At 35.1% G+C, this 21,443-nt stretch overlaps 2 protein-coding genes and 1 long non-coding RNA gene across 6 annotated transcripts in view; 2 read left to right on the top strand and 1 right to left on the bottom strand.

Annotated features, from left to right (window-relative positions):
• The window catches only part of CEP89 (centrosomal protein 89), a 25,845-nt gene extending 19,882 nt beyond the window's left edge, over window positions 1-5,963 (top strand). For both annotated transcript variants that reach the window (XM_027467184.3, XM_072043990.1), the window contains 2 exons: window positions 1,104-1,273; window positions 3,901-5,963. In XM_027467184.3, coding sequence (XP_027322985.2) covers window positions 1,104-1,273; window positions 3,901-4,129 — 399 coding nt within the window. In that variant the 3' untranslated portion in view covers window positions 4,130-5,963. The remainder of the gene's footprint in view (window positions 1-1,103; window positions 1,274-3,900) is intronic.
• Window positions 1-19,046, bottom strand: part of LOC119718161 (uncharacterized) — a 24,959-nt gene extending 5,913 nt beyond the window's left edge. The window contains exons 1-3 of the long non-coding RNA XR_005268904.2: window positions 18,883-19,046; window positions 3,596-3,759; window positions 584-766 (exon numbers count right to left, since the gene is read on the bottom strand). This is a non-coding gene — a long non-coding RNA (uncharacterized lncRNA). The remainder of the gene's footprint in view (window positions 1-583; window positions 767-3,595; window positions 3,760-18,882) is intronic.
• Window positions 16,464-21,443, top strand: part of SLC7A9 (solute carrier family 7 member 9) — a 12,171-nt gene continuing 7,191 nt past the window's right edge. The window contains exons 1-6 of one of the 3 annotated variants that reach the window (NM_001310826.1): window positions 16,464-16,580; window positions 17,748-17,873; window positions 18,907-19,054; window positions 20,021-20,263; window positions 20,832-20,957; window positions 21,279-21,378. In NM_001310826.1, coding sequence (NP_001297755.1) covers window positions 17,769-17,873; window positions 18,907-19,054; window positions 20,021-20,263; window positions 20,832-20,957; window positions 21,279-21,378 — 722 coding nt within the window. In that variant the 5' untranslated portion in view covers window positions 16,464-16,580; window positions 17,748-17,768. Of the gene's footprint in view, window positions 16,581-17,230; window positions 17,516-17,745; window positions 17,874-18,906; window positions 19,055-20,020; window positions 20,264-20,831; window positions 20,958-21,278; window positions 21,379-21,443 lie in introns of those variants that run through there. The other 2 variants (XM_072043645.1, XM_038185260.2) reach the window with 2 other exon arrangements.

The following is a 21,443-nucleotide window of genomic DNA, read 5'->3' on the forward strand; positions in this document are numbered from 1 at the left end:
CTTTGCTACATACTGCAGTTGGAGCACAAAATTACTGCTAAGAGAAAATGCTAATGGTTTGCTCCAAGCAATCCCTCAACACTAAGGATTGTTTGTTTCAGAATCACCTGTAATCATTGCATAGCTGACAGGATGCAGAAGGTAATCTAGTTGCGCACACCAAGGCATATGAATGAAACAATGGTGCTTCTTCATATCATTCCTATCAACAGTAATCTGCACTGAGGGATAGATGCTTTGCATCTAACTTTATGAGACCATAGATTAAGTCTCTGTACACAGGGCTCTTTCATCTAGAGTCTATTCCTGCTTTTTTCCTTCTTTTTTTGAAAATACAAGGAACATTTCTGACTCATAGCAACTCGGGAAACACTAAACGGTAAAGGAAAAAGGAAGTCTTTATATAACCAAAAAATTAGTTCACACCTAATTATTTAGTTTTACTTTAGATGAAAATCATTTAGCTTACCAGCTCTGTTTAAAGCAAGAGTTATACTGGAAAAATGTGCATGTGAACAACATAAATAGCTGCCAAGTAATTCAGTACACATAGTATAAAAGAAACACGGTGCTCAAAACATACCTTTTTGAAATTACTTTATAAGACTGTAGATTATGTCCTCTTCAGTCCCAGCTGCTATATCCATCATCACTGTTCTTCTCGGGTGCTTCCTATATTCCTAGTGTGCCATGACAATGGGCAGACTACCCATTTCAGCTCTAGAGGAAAAATAGTACCACTTCCAGCTGTGTTATCCCCTTCTTCCTGCAAATAGTAATCTTAGTATTAAGATTAAAGAGCAGAACACACTTTCTTATAGCATACATGGATAAATACGACTTGGACAACTGGTAAGTACCATGTCGCTTTCAGCAAACTGATATAGTAGAAGGTGTCCCTGCCCAAGGTGGCAAAATACAAATGTAATGCCTTCAAATAACAAATAGGTTAAAAAAAACAAAACACATACACATAAGTAACCTACCTGATATATCAATGCAAGGCATCATTGACCAAACTGCTAACTCGCAAAGCTTCTTTTATTGGTAGTAAGTTGTTCTTATTTCTGCTGTCATCACATTTTTCCTATTAATTTTTACAGCTCTATAAAAAGAAAGCAGCTGAGAAGCTTGGAGATATCAGTCTTAAAATGACTGAGCAGGAGAAAGAATTTGCCGGGAAGACTGCTCAGTACCAGCAAGAACTGAAGTACCTGCAGCATTTACTAGAAGACAAACAGGAAACCCTTAACGAAGTGCTGCAGCAAAAAAGGTATGTCAGTCATAGGCAGAAGTAATCCAATTAGATATAACAGGGAAAAAGGGGTTGGGGGCAGTCAACTGTGCACAGCAGAAGGCTCTTGTTTTCCACCAGAGCCTCAAACAGTGTATTATTTTCTCGTTCCTGTTATAGCTATAATGAAAATGCTGAAATACTCTTAATTCCATCCATCTCAACTCCTAAAAACACCCTTTGAAGGAGAAATTTATTCTTACAAGTTTTTTAATATCAAGAAAATCAATATGTATGAAAAATACCAATCTGAGCCTAGTCTCTAATGATTTAGGAGTCTAAAAATAATCAAGACATATGTTAGTTATTTAATAGCATCTTCTACTGAAGGCTGAACACCTTTCCTGTCCTCCCGCCTCAACAGACTAGTAGTAAATTACATGAATCTGTTAAGTACACATTTGATGTATTTCCTTTTGAATCTACCTTACCGTTTTGTTAACAGGTGACAGATTTGCCACTTTCAGAATTAAAAAAATATATATATTAACTAATTTTTATGACTATCAACAGCAGTCGAGCTGTACTATAAACTACTTCAGTCCAGGCATGCCATATGCACTATAGAGCTCAAAACCCTGTTGATTTGTATTGGCATTCCTAATGTTGAACAACGGTTTCTCAAATAATTACATCTATGACCTAATATATTAAAAATTGCATTATGGTTGTTCTCTAACTGTTGGTATTTCCTGTATGTGCCTGTATGGCTTGCAAGTGAAACATGAACACATTTGAAATTATATTCAAGAAAAAATATATTTACGGTTATCCTTTAAACCTTTAGATTTTTCTCAAAGTCTAAGAAAGGTAATCAAAGACAGTGACAGACTTACTGCTATTGCAATCCACTGAATAACAAAGTAGGATTGCTTTTGTGAAGCTCTACAAGGTTTGTAAGTAGAATGATGCTGAAACACTGCAAAACTTTGAAAAAAATAGTATGTAGTACTGGAAGTCTTCTAAACAACACACAATACAGGTTATATGAAAACGTACAGTTAGCAGACAGAGAAAATTAAGTATATAGTTGCAGAAATACTAAAAACATATACAAACTCATTTTTGTGGGAAGGACAAAAAGACTACTCCCTCCCCAACATAAGCAGAATGTATTTTTAGCTTTTGATTGTTGTTAAAAAAAAATAAAAATTGATGGTAAAAAAAACCCTGCAGAAACAAAACCCCACGCTATCCTAACTACAATTAGACTAACTGCTGCTCCTTAGATGCTCACCAGAAAAAACAGAGCTATAAAACCTATTATGCCACACTGAAGACTTACTTCTGACTGTAGTATATTGCATGCAAAGCCAGGATTATCTGCAATATGCTTCCTTGACAACAACACGATTTGTCTGCTCATTCCAAAGCAAAGTCAGCAAACACTTTCAGATTCTGCATCTGTCAGCTTTGTTTAAAAATTAATCCTCCAAGAAGAGTTCAGATACACAATTCCCTCTACATGTATGCTTTCTCAATATTGATGTCATTCTAACCATGTTGGTGCTTTTAAAACCTCTCTTTGAACTACTTTTTTCAAAAATTGACGTGGTTGCTATTGAACTGTGTGTGTAGAGTGACAATGAGCATATAGCTTGGATGGTCTGATACCTGTCCCATTTGTCAGCCTTGCTGACAACATTGAACTACAACTCAGAATTCAGTGAACTTTGGTTTTATCTTCTTACTTCTGACTTTCCCTCAGAATCATATGAGCATTAACAATTCAACAGGTTTTTTTTTCTTCTTTTTAAAAAAAGAGTGTTGGCCTTAGAAAGTAGATAAGCAAACTCAGTAGATAAGCAAACAAAACCATGCAATGGTTTTGTTTTCCACTTCAAGTAATCTCAATTTACTGATTAAATTGTATTTTGACATATATTAGAAGTGAGTCAGAGGAAACCCAAGTGCTTAACTATGACCAGGTGTAACTCACTAAAAAGTCAGTGGCTAGAATATACTGCATTATTAAACAGCATTAGCTGCCATGCTCACAAGTAACCTTTTTCTTGAGAAGAACAATAAATAATTCATTCATGCAGTCAGAGAAATGAGCATACAAAGAATGACATAATGCCTTCAGGACTGTTCTTCATATCCCCACTCACCACCAACAACTAAACCAACCCAAAAGTTGACATCGCTTCTGTTTGGCCTCCACAAAGAGGCATTTAGCTGAGCACAATCTGAACCGACCGTCTGTTTGAGCAAACTGTTTTTTTTAGCTTCTGAGTGGACAAGATACAGAACTCCTGGCATCTGGCAGAAAAAAAAAGGGCACTCATTACAGAAACATACCTATTACAGGAAGCAGAACTGCAGTCACAGCAGAGCCTGATTCAAAGATGGTCATAATATTTGAAACTCACAAGCACCACTCTTTTGTGTAGACTTAATCCAACTCATTATGTGGGTCAGAAATCTTCCTGATCGCGTCCTCTCCTAACATTATATTTACCGGCCTTTAAAAACAATAAAAATTCAATCAGAACATTTCAAGCATCTAAATACACATGTTGTATAATTTAGTTATGCATATATTGTAATTACATAGTGCTTAAAGTGGTTTTAAAATTAAGATTGCTGTTAATTTTTTTTCCTAGAAAAGTGGAAGGTGAACTTGAAGTCATTTGGGAATCCACATCCAAAGAAAACAGGAGAATGAGAGAACTCTTACATAAATCTCTGGGAAAAAACGACATTTGGAATACTGTCACAGTTCATGAGTCATACTTGGATGAAGTCTCTCATAAGGACCTGGTTTATGGATATGATTTTAGCTATTGTGATGTGAAACCATCACCTAAGAAGGAAATTCACCAAGAATCTTAGTGATAAGAATAAAGATGCCTTAAGTATATCACCAAAGATAGGATTATCACAGAAAAACAGAGAACCATCTGCCTGAATTTGACTTTTTCAACAACGCAATGCAGTAGGACATTTACCCTCTTCATTTTTATTTTTTTAAAGAGTCCTCAAAATTACAACAAATTTTCCACCTACAGCAATATTAGTGATATTAGTGTAATTCTAGGCTAAACTTTAACTTTATTTTTTTTTTTAAAAAAAAAAAAAAAGGCTGTTCCATATTCAGGCAAAATGTGGTACAGCTCTAAATTAACAGAAGTCCACAATTACATAGTTAACAAAATAAAAAATAATAAGCTTGGAGTGCTAACACAGAAACAGCACTTACAGTGTGCTATAAATTAACTGAACAGGGAAAGAGAAAACCTCCATGTGCTAACGTCTATTACGTATCTTATATATTTTAATTAAAAGGCCAAATTTCAGGCGTTTCCCCACAAACTGTCAAATGAAATATAGATCATGACCAAAGTTGAAAAAAAAACGGTGTTGTCCGTTCTCTTTGCTGGTGATGAAGCATCCTGACATTCTGTGTTTCAAGGATGTTCTTAGATTGAATTGCCAGCCATAAATCTTGTTTTATCACAGACAGAAATATTTGTGAAGCAAAAAGGACAGAAACATCTTCATGACAACTTGTGGTGCCTGACTGCACAGTTGTCCACAAAGCAGATTTAAAAGAGCCCAGGCCTCAACAAGTTTCCTAACATAGTTTTGCCAAAGGGATAAGACCCTGGCAGAGGATGCAGTCCTCCCTCCAGATTGAGTGGTCTTTCCCACTTCCAATTCAGCAGCTTTGCAGGAAGCCAGAAGTATTTTTTCCAGAGCATTCTCTGCAGCAATGCCAGTCCTTAGATTAGTATGACACACATTTGTCTTTATTTTTATAATAAATGTGTTTCAACAATACTGCACATCAATATTGAAGCAATACGGAGTATGACTTTCATTTTGGAATTCACATGCAAGTTTGTGTACCAGCTTTTTGTTTGTTGCTTCATTTCTGTAACAAAAACCTAAATGGAACCAGAAAATTTTAACAATACAATACAATATGACCAGCAATTCTGTAGTATTAGAAATATAAACCATCTCATCAGCTTTGAGATGTTAATGAAAAGAGTTGAAAACCTTAAATACTAAAAGGAATACATACTGTGACTGTCAGGGACTAGAAAGTTTTTAGCTTTCCTGAGGCACTTTCGTTCACAGTAAGGTAGATCCATGAGGAATCAATATTGAAGATTTATTCATCAGTATTTTGAAAAAAAAAAAAAACAAAACTGAAAAATTAGACACATTTTTAAGTTGGAAAACATGCTCCCCCAAACATACATTGACAGCATTGAAGTGAACTGCCTGTAAAAGTCACCCAAGGTAAATGCTAAACTCTGGATGTGAACAACAAACAAATGAGATACAATTACATGCTATTTGAAAATTGGTGTTATAAAAGTGAAAGGTTATCTAGTAGAAAAAGTTGATTGACACTGGATTGTCAGGCTTTCCAAATACGGTACAAAATGCAGCATCTCCTCCCTGTCACTACTTAATCTATTTATCATGCAATATAATAGATATCACGAAGGTACTAACCGCTATCCATGGAGGTAGCACTCAGGCAGACTTATGTCTAACTGGTCTAACAGAAGTTTTGGTAGTACTTCGGAATGATGATTCAAGTTGCACAAAATTGTAACAACTAACCAGAAAACATCTAATTTTTCTAGTTACCAGAACTGTGTACACATTTATTTAATATGAGGTCAATAAAACTTTTTATTTTTTTCTCTTACTGGGAAAAGAGTTCCTTCACTCTGTCCTTAGGTTAATATTCCTATATACACAGTTGCTAAGTTACGTTTTATTACAACTTGGATTAGGTAAATAAATTCAGCCTGAACCAAAGGAAAATGCAATGTAACCAACACAGACACTGAATGAAAGATAGATAGGCTGAACTTAACTTCCAATACAAGGACCTTTTATTTCACATACTTAATATAAGCAAAGCACACTTTTTTCATATATTGCCTTAGAACACAGGCATTTATCCAGCAGAAGCCTTGATTTTAACCCAACTCACTAAAACAAGTTACAGAATACTTTGGTTCCATTTGAAATCAGAAAAAAAAGGGTTTTAAATGGGCTAGGTTAGAATTAAATTACGATGTGGAAGACTGAGAACTTGTTTATCACTACCAAATATATGCTGTCATAGAAACACAAGATCCATCTTTTTGTAATTAATAGACAACATTCCTATCTTCTTAATTTCGCATTACGAATTAATTCCATAAAGATGATCAATGAAACAATGTTTTTACACCATGATAAAAAAAAATATTGAATCAGATGCTAGTGCTGGAAAGTGTACACGGTAACATATATTATATTCCTGTCAAGGAAATGATTGATACCAACAGTGCTTCTGAAACTTGTTTTAATTTTGTAAAGGAGCAGGCAAGACAGACAGATTGTAAGTGAAGGGATAACAGACAGACAAGCAGAGAAATAAATGTTTCTCACAAGGGTGTGGAGTATCAGCTCAAGAATGCAGGATCAGCAGATCTCAGGGATGACAACCAGGAACTTCACGTGAAGTGACCGTGCAAGGCAGTATTACACCATTTTATTTTAACTGTCAAGTATGACTAGCATCTGTTCCCTTTTTCTCTTAAAGTCATATTAAAACAAAACAAAAACATCATGTGGTGGAAGATTAATGTTTGGGAGGTCTAAGAAGTTCATGCTAACAAAAGGGACCTTTGGCCAAAAACTAGCAGTCTCTAGTTTCTATCTCCCACTTCTGAGCTAAGATAATACTGGGTGTGCCACTCCTACAGGCCCCACCAGAATGTCAAGTGCAACAGTTTACAAGATATTTAAGAAGTCCATCCCTCCCAGGAATGCTACTTGGTCTTATTAACATAGAAATGATTATCTGGAGTCCATTCTTCCTAAAGAATGCACACCTGACTTTGTTAAGGTTAGAATGATTTTCCTTACCTCCTCCTTTTCTCTGAAACAGTATGGAAGTTGAGTCTCTGCAGCCACTGGGAAGAAGGGCAGATATTGTTCTTTCATTATTACCCACTTGGAGTACTGATATTCCCTGACACTGGCTACCTCATGCTTCAAATGACTTGTTACACCGTGTAACAAAGTACTTTACACCTTCTGGCTGCTTCTTTTGCATTTATGTTCATCACATACCACCTGACAATTGGTAAAAATTCTTTGGCTAGCACCTGTAAAAGAACACACAACTAACCTGTACCAACAAAGCAGGAAGGCCAAGTTCACCCTGATTCAGTTGAGTAGGTAGTTAAATGAAAAAAAAAAGGCAAAAACCACAAAAGAAAAACTCAACACCTTAATAATCTGTGCAAAATATAAAGATACTACTTCTTACACTGTTAGACATGACTGCAGTTTGACCTCCAATTAACTACTAGGATCTCGTTATTTTACCTTTTCTCCACAGAGTAAAAGAGAACTCCCACTCCAATACATTTTTAATTCCCTAATAGTATGTCATACTAGCCATTGACCAGTATGTTTCCACTCCTGCTACTATGCACAAAAACGTAATGGTGCTAAACCAAAAGAAAACTAAAAATCTGACATCTATTGTTCGTCCTCTTTGGAGGGAGCTTTGTGGAAATACAAAGTTACAGATTTCTTCTCTAACTAAGGTGAAAACTACGGAAGAAACAAAACTTGTAATCATTCTTCACTTTTCTGTTAACATCCAAGGATGAAAATAAATTACTTCAGTAACCTTTGAGCCATGGCAAACTAAGTAATGGGATGAAGTTCATGACAGAAAACAACATTGGGAAGAAGTATTGAAGGCAAAAATCCCGAAGATGACAGAAGCCTTCTATCACACATTTATGTTGTACTTGTTTTCTAAATTTTAACTACTATCATGTACTTCATAAACATTATATGGATATCGTAAACCTTTGAAAACTGTACCTCCCACAGCAATCAAATAGACAAAGGTCTACTTTTACCTCTCCAGCTTGCATGATTTGCATAGAAATCACTTTGTACATACCAAAGCATATGCTGTGAATCCTGCTCAATGTTCACGGACATGAATTAACAAACAAAACAGAAAAGCACACCATTCAAGATGTTTTCTATCAGCAACAACGAAGCAACCATGAAAGCTCTTCATGATTCAAACTGTTACGTCTTATAAAGCTTTTTCAGTAGACCACATTTGTTCCGAATTCCCTCCTTTGCTAGGTATTGTTTTCAACACAACAGAAAATCTAGAATCACTGAAAAATTCCCTTAGAAAGAAAATTTAAGATAAATCTTTCTTGCTTCAGTTTAAGTGCGAGACCTCTAGTCCTATTCACCATGGACATGGAGAAAGGATTATTCCCTTCCTCTCTCTGAGATTAACCATCCATTCAAAGCAAAATAATTTCATATGTGCTTTGCAGCTTGCATTCCTGTTCTGATCACACGTACCACACAGCTGTCTTCATCACAACAACACAATGACGACCATTTCTGGTGAAATATAAATATGGAAGTTCTTTTCTCCAGTCACTGCACTGAATCCCCTCAAGAACTGCTGTTAACCTGCTGTTGCCATCCCTGACCCGTGCAGTTGACTACTCTTGCCTACATGCTGCACCTTGTCACAGTCCTCGTCTTATTTACTTTTTAAGATCGTTTTTCAAGCTTTCAAGATGATTTTGAATTCTCACTTTGCATTACAACATCCTCCCTATTTTGTACTGTTCACTAACCTGTATATTCATAGTATCTTCTGTCAGCTGCAACATAAACATGACCAGTGAACAGAACAGACCCAGGAAAAACTCCTGCAGGACAAAACTTTTCCAAGCCTGACAGCAAGTCACTAATTCTTTCTTCCTCACTTTTTTCAATTAATTTTCATCTACTTTATTACAGACTTCTAGAATGTATTTTTTAGTCCTTGCCACCCCAGTTTGTTGGTGAAAATACAAAGGCAGTCTCACCAATAAAAGCACTTCTAAAATCAATATTCTTCCCTATCCATTTGGCTTATTATTTTGAGAAATAAAACCAGATTTAGTCTGACTGGTAAATTCATACTCACTGCAACAAATTCCTTCATAGTCCAGTGCCATAGCTGTTACTACTCAATACTACAGTAATACAAAGACTCAAACAGAATCATCTTTCTTATTTGCATAAGCACCACAGCTTTATGCATCCTTAAAGTGCTGAAATGAAGAATTAGCTATCCTGATCTAAGTAAATCATCACCTTGTAATCAGAAACAAGTTCCAAACACACTCAAGTGTGAATGTGTTGGAACTTTGCATAATCGAGTAAATGAGTTTGGTTAGTACGTGAGTATTAAAGAAAACCGTGCCTAAGAATAAAACAACAACAACAAAACCAGGACTTTGCGATGTTTTAAAATCATGTTTCTTGGCCTTGTTTCTTAGTTACTCAAATAAACCCAGATACTCTTCTAAATAAATTATTTGACTGTTTTTTTCCCATGGCAATTTATCTTTTTTTGCTAATTACCTGACATTAGCAACTCACTATCTTAACTCAGCCAGTGCTGAGTCTATTGATTTCAAGCACACTGCTTCCTTTTACAATAGTCTCCTGTTTGTAAACTGAACAATGAAGTTTCTGCTACTGCTACAACTTCCTTTCACAAAATGAATTATAAAAAGGGAAAGCGCTTCAATTCTTATCAAGAAACTGAGAAAATCTGGAATTTGTAGAAAATGTCGTCACATTAAAGTTTAATTTCTCCATTTATAGACCATATTCTGTTTGTAACAAGGCATTATTTTCCCTCAGAAGTATTTGGATCAAATAATCTGATTATAAATTGAAATGCAAACACTACCACTGCCTTTCCAAAGACAAACAAGCAAGAACACTGGAGAGGCTGCTGTAAACCAAAGCAATTCAGATGCATTTTCCAAATACTGTTAAAATATACTGGCATTACTACTTTGTTTTCAGAGCACAGTATCATGTACTCAGAGCTTCAGTTACTGTACAGATACCAGAGAGATTCTGCTGCTCATACACATTAAGATAAGTATGCCCTATAGTGTCCTGGGGACCACAGGCCATTCATTCTCTAATTTATAGCTTATGAGGAAGCTTCAGGTAAGAAAAGTGTTATCTATAGATGTTGATATCCGGTACTCTGAAATGCTTATCATTAGCTCAAGGTAAAACAGAAGACATGCAGATATTTCAGTGTGTTTTTTTGTAATGATTACCAGAAAGCCTGCTATAAATTGTGTACTATATCAAGTAATTCCTTCCTGGAATAACTGGACATACGCTGATTCAGAAATCACCTAAAACCCAGCTGCTTATCTTTTCCCTTCCTATGTTCTTAAGCCATGAAGATGTTGCATCTTTCTAGCTAGAACACTGCTCTTCAATAGCTCAGAAGAGAGAAGCTCCTGAAATTCTTCACCATGAAAAATTCATGCCACTATATGGATAATCTGAATCAAGTGTTCTGTGAGTTTTTCCTCTGGAATTACAAATCCCTGGCTGAACAGGCAGTGGTCTGCCATTTAGAATACCTCAGCACTCATCCCACTCTGCAAACCTAATGGAAACAAATGTGATAAAAAATTCTACAGTATCCATCAGCTTGAGTACAAAAGAGCAGATGCACTTTGAGGACTTCTTTACCTTAAAAAATGTGGTTTCTCAGTAAGTGACAACTCCCTGTTTTTTTAGCTCAGATTTTTTTCCTGTGCTAAATTAATTTCAACATGTTCATACACTATCTGAAGATTTCATATCATAGTACTTAAAAGTTTCTTTACATATTAAATATTTGGTTTTGATAAGTTTAAAATTACACTTAGATTTATGTATTAGAAATGTCAGAAATCAAACCTGTCTCCTAAACACAACCTACAGCATTACTTACTTATTGGTAGTGGTTGTTGGATATGTCCTGAATTTCACCACAAAGATGTGAAATTATTATTATTTGAAAGAACTTTAAACACTTGTTTTGAAATTAATAATTATGCCAAGAAAAAAATATCTACATACTGAGATTATTAAAACCCTCCAAATTTATCTAAATAGCTATACTTGTTATGTAAGCTTACTGAATCAGCAAAACTTCAGTTATGTCTTTACTTCACTGTAGTATCTTTTGAGTAGCCTGTCTGCTCTAAAAGATGTTGTTAACATCCTAACATGATCTGTATTTGTATTTCACAACAGAGCTGAAAATCTTTAACAAACGTATTGCCTAATTCTCTAGTATATTAGAAAAGTTAAGTCTTCTAGTCCCATAATTCATTGTGATATAAAATACCATGAGAAAAATGTAAGTAAACAGAATAGGATCTTGGAAACAAAATAATGTGTCCTTTGCATGGTTTTAAGATGTAGCTTTGAGAGCCTTGTATTTGTTCTGTGTCAAGCATCTCACACCAACCATCACGACAACAGCAGAAAAATGGTGTTTACCTACCAAGGACAAAGTATCAGAAAGAGCCTTCACTACAGCAGTAGAAACACATGGCTAAGCATACTCAGAGTAATATCTATTAAAAATCATGGTTTATAGGTACTTTGACCTTTAGGGTGAAATTCAAAAACATGAGCAATTAATACACTGCCTGACAAAATACACCATCTCTTAATGTGTATTTATCTCTCAGTGCAGATTGGCACAACAGGAACACACAAGCAGACTGAAGAACTCAAACAGCTCTAAAAACGCTATGTCACATGGAAACAGTCTAAAATTAATCCATAATCCAACTAAACAATAATTTAGAAGACAAACATTGGAAAGGCTTAGAGTGTCTAAAAAGCATCATTTCACATATAAAAGTTGATGTGGGTAACTACCTCTAGAAGGAAGTGCCTCCTTACCAAATGCTTACTGCAGATAAACTATTACTCTTTCATTTTCATTCTTAATTATTCCTTAACAGTCAACAAGAAATTGAATGAACATTTTTTTCTCTATGGTACTATTGGCTGACATCTGATCAGCATTTAAATCCTGACATATTAAAGTTTACTTGCACCTCCATTATTTAAAATTACTCAAAAGTTTGGAAACGCTCCAGAATTGAGTTAGCTCACTTGCCTCCATATACTTTTCAGGCTCAAAACTTGTACGGCACTCCATATAATCATACGCAACAGTATGCATCACACAATAATTAGCGCGCATACAACTAAATTTTTAGATTGCCCTAATTAAAACAAAAAGCAGGTATTTGTGAATGAGCTGCTCTGTACTTCACAGTTAACATTATCTCTGCTTAATACAGACATACTTCATCACTGTTCCACAAATACTGAACATTTTGTGTTTTACTTAATTCTCTTCAAACTAACTTTAATTCATTTATTAGAATAGGAATTACATACATATAGAAGAATATTTAGAGTAAAAGTAAATGATGCATGCTGCACCTCTTTGCACACTGACCACAAGTATGGCTACAGCAGCCTTCACAGCAAGGAGAGAAAGAATTCACTGAGGAAAAAGTTTAATTTACAGCTTCTTGAAATACAGGAAGAAGATTAACTTGCTTGTTTTAAAATGTGTTAGCTTATTTTTAAATCTCTCCAAAGAATATTAGCTTGATCTAGATGACGGGTTTCATAGTCTCCTAGCAAGCATAAACAATCACTAAGGTCACTGAGAACATAAGCTTCCTTGCACAGGAGTGCAAGTAAATTCTTTACTCTTATAAGCCACTCTTTTAGTGTGAAGAGATCACCTACTTATCATTTTATGGTCATCAGTCTAACTTCATTTTCTCAGAAAAAAAAAGGCAACTCTACAGACATTTCTGTACTAAATAGACTGATACATGGTGATTTTTCATTGTCACAGGAAACAAAATAAGCCAAGAATAAAACAACCAACCAAAAAAAAAAAAAAAAAAACCAACCAACCAAACAAACAAAAAAAAACCAATATAATAAGTTTACACAGATACAACACAGCTTTTTCTTCTTTCCTTTACCACACAGAATCAAGGTCATCCTGCAGGGAGAAACCAGACAACTGAAAAAGCCTTGCAGAACTCTGTCCTTGTTTCAGCCAGGGAAACACGTAGCAATTTCTTGGGAAGACAGGTGCTTTCCTAGCAAGCTAATGGTGAGTTCACCCCCCAACCCCAGTCCTCCACTGCTTTTATTGCTCATCAGAACCTCATGCACTATGGAATATTCCTTTGGTCAGTTTAGATCAGCTGTCTCAACTGTGTCCTCTCCCCATCTCTTGCCCATGCCCAGCCAAACGGCCTTCGCAGAGGCAGGAATTGGAGGGATAGCCTTGATGCTGTGCCAGCACTGATCATCAGCAGCAGCCAGAACACTGGTGTGATATCAGAGGTGTTCTAGCAACTGACTGCTACAAGATGCACAGATCTTGCCAATGTTAGCACAACCCAGTTGACACAGCTATTCAGAAAGACTGTTTTCTTACATTCCACTTGCAGCATGCTTGCAGGATGGCAGAATTGAAATACCTTCTTAAAGCACATCTGTTACTGGTAGGATTCAAAGAAGAGCAAGTGCAAGTAAACACACCATTCCTCTGATAAAAATGAAGTAACCTGTTAAGTAGCAAGGTTAGAATGGAAAGTATCCATTTTGAGATACTGCTAAGCTCCAAGTAATACCTGCAAGTCAGAACAGTCATTACCATTTGCATAAGTATTGTCAGTCCAAAGCAGAATACGTGCATTACTGCAAGCAATAAATACCAACCCTAACAAACATTAACCTTTATTATTAGTGACAGATGATAATAAAAGCTATATTTATACACCATGTTCTTGTTATTTCCTGAATTAAAGTTGAAAATTACTTTTTATGATATAATTGGTAAACACTATTTGAAAAGGTTCAAACTACACTGTTTAGACAGGACAGGCCTACAGCGTATTTGCTTCTGCAGCCCCTTGGAATTTGAACTCCTTGATCTCTTCATCTACATATGTATTTGAGAAGGAAGGAATCTTCTCCCATGGCTGTAAAATGTAATTTCTCTTGTCCACGAAGAAAAAAAAAAAACAAAAACAAAAACACCAAGAAAATCCTTGAACTCCATGTCTGTTTTTTTTTTTTTTTTTTTTTTTTTTTTTTCCCTTGAGTGGCTCAGGAAAAGAAGGATTGCTGGTAAAATTCCAAGTCCTTAAAGAAGCCTATAGCATCCCAGAATTAATCCCTAAAACAAAACATCTTGATTTTTATAAGTAAACAAAGGTTAATTAAGGTCGAGTTTCTGCAGAAATTTAAGAACTCTACTCAACAATCGAAAACTTTGCAAATACACATTCTAGGCTGACTCAAGGAATTGGCTGCTTAGTTAAAATTCTAAAAGAAAAAATATCCTTAAGTAAAACCTTGTTTAACATGGAATTAAAAGTGACATATTCCATTACCTTTCCATCAAAACTACCTAAGGATTTGTACATTTCCTTTTTTGTTGCTCTGGAAATTCCAGGCTGCAGTTGATGTGAAAGGTATATACTTCACTTTGAGTGGAAAAAATAGCAACATATATGATCTTGCTCCCCAACCACAAAAAAGTGTTTTTTCTTTTTACATTAGCTATTTCAGTAGTCTTCATAGCACTTCTGGAAAAACATAGGAGTGGCAAGATTATGTACCTTAATTTCAAAATAATCAAGTCCAGAGAACACAGAATTACATTACGTAATATTTGATACCAAACTAGGCATCTGCAATTGATAGATATAGGAACATCAATTTACTTAGTCCTATATCACACCTACCATGAAAAATATTTTTGAAGCCCTAGTAAGAGATGCAGAAGGTGAAAATTCCTGCTATCTGGCTTTTAATATGCTTGAATTCAGACTATTTTAATAATCTCTTTTTCTGTTGGAAAAAAAATATTATCTGACTGTCATTCAGATGATAGTTTTTGAACAAGTTTGTTGAAATGGAAGAGCTTCTCTTGAAGCTTAACCCTAATTTCTGCAAGAATTATAGAAAAAAAAAATGAGGAAAAAAATAAGACAGAGCTGTAAAAATGCAGCTTCGGTTTTAGTTTCAGTACTGACATCACTTTGCAATCTCAGTCTTGCAGAAAGACTGATACAGCAGGTTGACTTAACCAGAACAAAACATGGCAAATAAGAAAATGTAAAACAGTCTTACACTGGTTGAAGAGTTCATTTTTAGTCACAGATTTACATTAACATTTGAAATCAGTAGGAGTTCCTACTGATCAAGCCTGCGTGCTTAAAATGAAGATCAGAAAGAAAAGAAAAAGACAATGACATCATGCCAGGATATAAATGGGACAGACTGGTAGCTTGCTTTTTGCATGCCATTTGTTATTATTGGTCTCTGCGTTAAATGAAGCAGTAATATACAGACAAGATCAAGTCTTCACCTGTTTTGTTGACACATAAGTCTAACAATATGGGCTTATTTCCAATCCCGTACTATCATTCCTGAGGCATTACCTTAACAAGATAAAAAACTTAACACATCTGAACGTGACTAATACTAATACACTTTTTAGTTGTTAACAGAAGATGTTTACTTTTTTTTTTTCTAAAGTCAGACGAAGTTTGATTTCATCAGGTTGATTAAGACTTACTGGTTGCGTTACCAAAAATAATGAAGTGAAGCATAATTAAGATTTTAAATTAAGATTTTGCAAACAGTTCAGGGATGGCTAGCAGGAATTAAAGCACTCAGCACTCAAGATGACAGCTTTTTCCTGGATATACAACTGTATAGAAGTAAAGAATGTCATTTTTCCAGTAAAGCAAGATTTTTAAACATTTACAAAAATGAAAAAATAATTGGAACTGCATGTGAAGGGAACACAAGCTGCCCACTCAACTGCTTTCAGGTTAATGAAAAACAAAGTGAAGATTTCTGCTCACACTTCTCTACCTCCTTAAGATAAAAAACATCAACTATTTATAGGATGCAGTTAACATCTGGACAGATGTCTTTCATGCACCTTATTTCAAGGTTACCTTTCCACAGTGATTCTAAATTAGAAATAGCTTGACATAAAATCAAAATACGCTCCAATTATGGTTCACTCTCACTACATAATAAAATACTTAGGTACTGGACAAACTTTCTTACAAATAGAACAAAGACTTTTTGTTTTTAAAGATAAACTAATTGGACTATTGGTTTACCTGTGGTTCCCATCTCAAAGCTTCTTGGCTGAGAATGGGTTTAATGATTACCTTTTATAACCTCTGTACTTAAGCTGCTGTTGCTTCTGCGTATTCTGGTTTCAGACATGGACATGTCTTGCTCTCTAACTGGCTGGTAAATCTAACGGAAGAAATAAAGAAACACGCTACACAGAGATCCCTGAAGCCTGAATTACACTAAACAAATCTAAATAAATAAGGTAAGTGAAAGTATGAATTACTCTCAGATGGTGATTAAAACATATTCTAGATAAAAGACTTTAAAGAGAGAAGTTGGGCTGAAAGCTGTAATAGAATTCAGTGACCCAAGCCCTGCATTCCTTACACGGGCAATTTTCTATTGTAGTTTGAATTGTAAGTAGGATTCATGATGATTTTCTTTTTTTGAATCTTTAAATCAAAATGTAGAACAGATCTGTTTATAGCAGAAATGTTTCTTAAGACCAGCAGTACTAAAGACAGATGTTCTGTGAATTCAAAATACTACAAAAAAGCCAAGGATTATTAGACACTAAGTTGCCTACACATGAAGCATTCCTGAACTGCTGTTTATTTAACTACAAAACAAATTTCAACATTCAGATTTTAACAACTACAGATGGAAGATCTGAGGAGGTAGACTGAATAAACTTTTGAGAATCAGGACCTAACCTATTACAAATCGTTTCCATCACTATCTCAGGTTGTATTTAATTCAAATACTGTGGCAAATGAGCAAAATTCTCAAGAAAAAAAAAAAAATCACAAATATATATTTGAATTTCGAAATCCAAACTGTTTCCATTCTAATTCTAAACAGAATATAATGTTCAGTAAAAGACGTTCATCCTGAGTCAACAAGAAGAACAGTAACCATTTTGAGGAAAAGAGCTGCTAATTAGACAATTACAGGAGATGACACTTGGTCTAACATACTTGCATCTCCAAGGAACTGGGACAAGGCTTAATTTAACAAAGATCAGAAAGAATGTCTCCTAGATAAGACAACAGGCTAATTTCTGGGTGGAAGATTAAATCTGACCGGACCCCTAGAGGAATTCAAAGGAGAGACTAGCTATAAAACCCAGCTTGTTCCAGTAAGGAGATTCTCTCAAATGTAACCTGAGGCATAAGGTGTAAGGACATCCGCTGCCAGGTGAGTCAGGAAATCTACAGGAAGTCTGATGGATGAGGTAAAGTACACCCACCACCTCCTTCATTTAATCTCCAAGGAGGTAGTTAGATGGAAGACCTTTGCCTGTGTATTGCATGTGTGCATTTTTGTATTTTCTGACAGTAGCATGCTATTTTAGAGCAGCAAAACTCAAACACACATCAGTAAAATACACTTGACTTTTTTTTTTTTTTTTTTTTTTTAATTTCTTTAGATATTTCAAAAAATAAGCCAAATGGGTGAAGAAAGCTTGAGGAAAAGAAAAGGACAGGACAGTAGAAAAGAGGATGGACAATCCATTCAGAGTGAGGAACCCCAAACTACAAACCTACAAAAGCAGGTAAGCACCAACACCTACCCTCCCCCAATACATGTGTGAGGGGCTGTCAGAGGGAGATAGTCGGGACTTATCTGTGTAGAGGCATCATCACAGAAAAGTTGAAAAGTTGTATCCAAACTTGCATTGATTTATCTTCATAGTGTGGCTGATTTATATTTTAGGAAATGGCTAATTACTAGGAAATTGCTGGGACACAAACACAATTTAGAAGTGAAAACATATAATATTGAAGTCTTACGTTTGGTAATTTCAAAATTGCTCAAGAGAGTGTAACTTCATAAACTTTACAAACTCCACATAAACTTCTCAGAGTCTAAACAGAGTTGTTGGCTCACTGCTTCTGAAAATGTGTTTATTTCTATAAAACAGCTTGTGGTACAGATTGTGGTACAGAAAGACAACTGATAATTTTTCTCCAGAAAATTACAGATATTTTTACAAGAACAAAAAAAAAGCCACTACTTTTGTCCCTGACAAGCCTCTTAGAGAGAATTGTGATTTCTCTTTCAGTTTAAGTAACCTGGAAAAAGACACACTCTGTAGTTTCAGTTTGGTGCCAAGAACACATACTGTCAAAATACTGATGTTATCAGATTAGCCATGACTTAACAGGAAAATTTAAGCAGCCCATGACGGTGTTTTTTTTTTGTTTGTTTGTTTGTTTTTTAGCAGGAGATACCTAAGTTTTAGTAGATTCACGTAACATGTAAGTCACTACAAAGTCAGAACATGATCTTTTAACCACTTATCAATATTGTACTAATTTCAAAATATTAACAAATACCTGAAGCAATGAGGAGCAACTACTTAAAAAAAAATGGATAGTCCAAAGGATAGTAAAGCAAATATGCAAGCAAGTAAAATACGAGAAATGGCTTCTGGAAACAGGAGGAGTATGGCACAGTATTTGTATGCATTTTAGAAACAAAATTTCATCATTTATTAGTTAGTAGAAACTTTATGGTGAAAACTAATTAGTGATAAATTAAGGTATTAGAAGTTACTTTACCAAAATATCTCCTTTTATTTCAAGGTGGGCCTGATCAGTGGAATCTGTATGATTGTTGGTACAATTATTGGCTCAGGTATCTTTGTTTCTCCAAAATCAGTACTTGCCAATGCTGGAGCTGTGGGTCCTTGTTTAGTCATCTGGGCAGCCTGCGGAGTTCTTGCAACACTAGGTAAACAAAGAATCAACAAAGTTTGGATCTTTGTTTAAATATTTTTATTTACTGCATACCATTCATTTCACAAATTAGGTAATGACACCTAGACCAAAACTAGTCATACCCTGATGAGTGTACTAAGTATGTGCTGTTCATAAACAATAGACTAAGCTTTTAAAACTGTAACGATCATTTTCAGTTCATTTTTAAAGCAAGTGGATAAAATAAACAAAAATAAAACTAACTGTAATAGAGTACTTTTCTACTTAAATCACAGGCAAAATAGCACATGAAAGTTTGCTGGCACAGGGCTGGTATTTCTAACATTTTTCCTACAGCTGCACAAATCACAGAATCACAGAATGTTAGGGATTGGAAGATCATCTAGTTCAATCCCTCAAATCTAATTTTATCACCCAAAAAATTAATGCTAAGCACCTCCCACATATTTCAAATAGTAAAACACAAAAATGAATTCTTTGTGCATAGTGTCAGCCACAAATCATAGAAAAAGTGTTTTTTGAGCAGCTACAGCAATAAAACTAGAAGTGTCTACTGAAGATCAGCTTTGAATTACAGTGGCATTTTAATTTAAAAGTTGTGCAGCAAGCTTAGTTTTTCCACCTTAAATTTCTAAAAGGTAGGTCAGCCAGCACAGTTCCTATTTGGACCTTTGTTGGAAGTGTTGGTTTCTTAAGAAATCAGGACGTTCATAATTCAACAGCTGAAGTCTTAAACAAAGGTAATAGTAAATTCTGTATCGTAACTTAATAGTTTCAGTATATTTTTCCCCACATTTACACAACTGCTTGCAAGTAATTAAAATTTAGCATGTACAGTACTCAAACATGGAAAAATGATATATTTACATATCCAGTTCTGCAATTTTGCTACCTATAAAAAAGCACTATTTTGTTCTAATCATAGTTTGAAAAGTGCATAAACTAAACAACCAGTAACAGGCACATTTCTTGTTTTCAGGGGCGCTTTGTTTTGCTGAGCTTGGCACAATGATCACAAAATCAGGAGGAGAATATCCTTACCTCATGGAAGCATTTGGCCCAATTCCAGCATTTTTGTTTTCTTGGACAAGCTTACTCGTCACAAAGCCCAGCTCTTTTGCAATCATTTGTCTCAGCTTTGCAGAATATGCATCAGCTCCTTTTTATCCAGGTTGTGATCCACCTCCAGTTGTCATCAAGTGTCTTGCAGCAGCTGCCATTGGTAAGACTTTTTTCTTGTAAAGTGACAAGTTCCATAATTGCTTAGCAATTTCTGTTCAGTCCTATCAGTGAACACATAGCATAGTAGGACTTCAGCACATTAATCTTTAAGAGGACATCAGAAAGCAGCCCTACACTGAAAGGAACAGAACCTTGGGTAACTGCGAGTCTTTCCCACAATAACTAACTCCATGCAGAAAAAGGACAGAATGATGGTTTGCTCCTAGCCTGGGTTTCCTTTCTTTACCAAGAAAAATACAGCTGCATAGAATGCTTATGTGTAGCAGAAAAGTGAGAAAAGAAGTTCAGAGATATTTCTGTATTCATCAGAATGCTGTAGAATTACTTTTGTTGTTGTTAATGGTAGACATCTAATTCAGAAACATTTTTTCCTCACAATTTTAAGTCATCCAAACATACTATGGTAAAAACAAAGAAACAACTATATATACTTGAACAGCCTGAAAGGAAAAAGGAGTACAGTGAATATGGGAAAAATGTTTTAGAAGGCAATGTTTCTTTCAGTTCTGACAAATTTAACAAGATAAATATGAATTTATTTCTTCTAGTGGTTATTACAATAGTGAATTCACTGAGCGTGAAGCTGGGAAGTTATCTCCAGAATCTTCTCACGGCTGCTAAAATGATCATTGTCACAATCATTATTGTAAGTGGAATTGTTCTACTTGCGCAAGGTAATTAAATATACATTAATGTGCAATTATTTTAGTTTCTGTTGACCATTTAAAAATTTCCCCAACAAAAACAGCACAACAATAGGGCGCTTTTTATTCAGTTTTGAGTTCCACATCATTGGAACTCCTTACGGTACTACATATTTTAGAGGAAGGGGGCAGGAAATTCAACAGTATGTATGTTTATAAGAATTGGTATAAACTGATCTTCAACAGCAGAATGTTTCAAAACATTAAACAGACATTGGAATATTTCTTCATTTAGTGACAATTAAAGGGATTAATTTCAACATTTGACAGTAATCTATGTTTTATTTGCAGGAAAAACTGAAAACTTTAAAGATTCTTTCAAGGACAGTAAAATTTCTGTTAGCTCTATTGGTCTGGCATTCTATAATGGACTCTGGGCATATGATGGATGGTAAGGTATCTTTACTAGTGTTAACAGTTATAGTTTAACAGCCTTTAACTGGTTTACTCTATCCC

This window comes from Anas platyrhynchos, chromosome 12, assembly GCF_047663525.1.
Source record: "Anas platyrhynchos isolate ZD024472 breed Pekin duck chromosome 12, IASCAAS_PekinDuck_T2T, whole genome shotgun sequence".
NCBI lineage: Eukaryota > Metazoa > Chordata > Aves > Anseriformes > Anatidae > Anas > Anas platyrhynchos.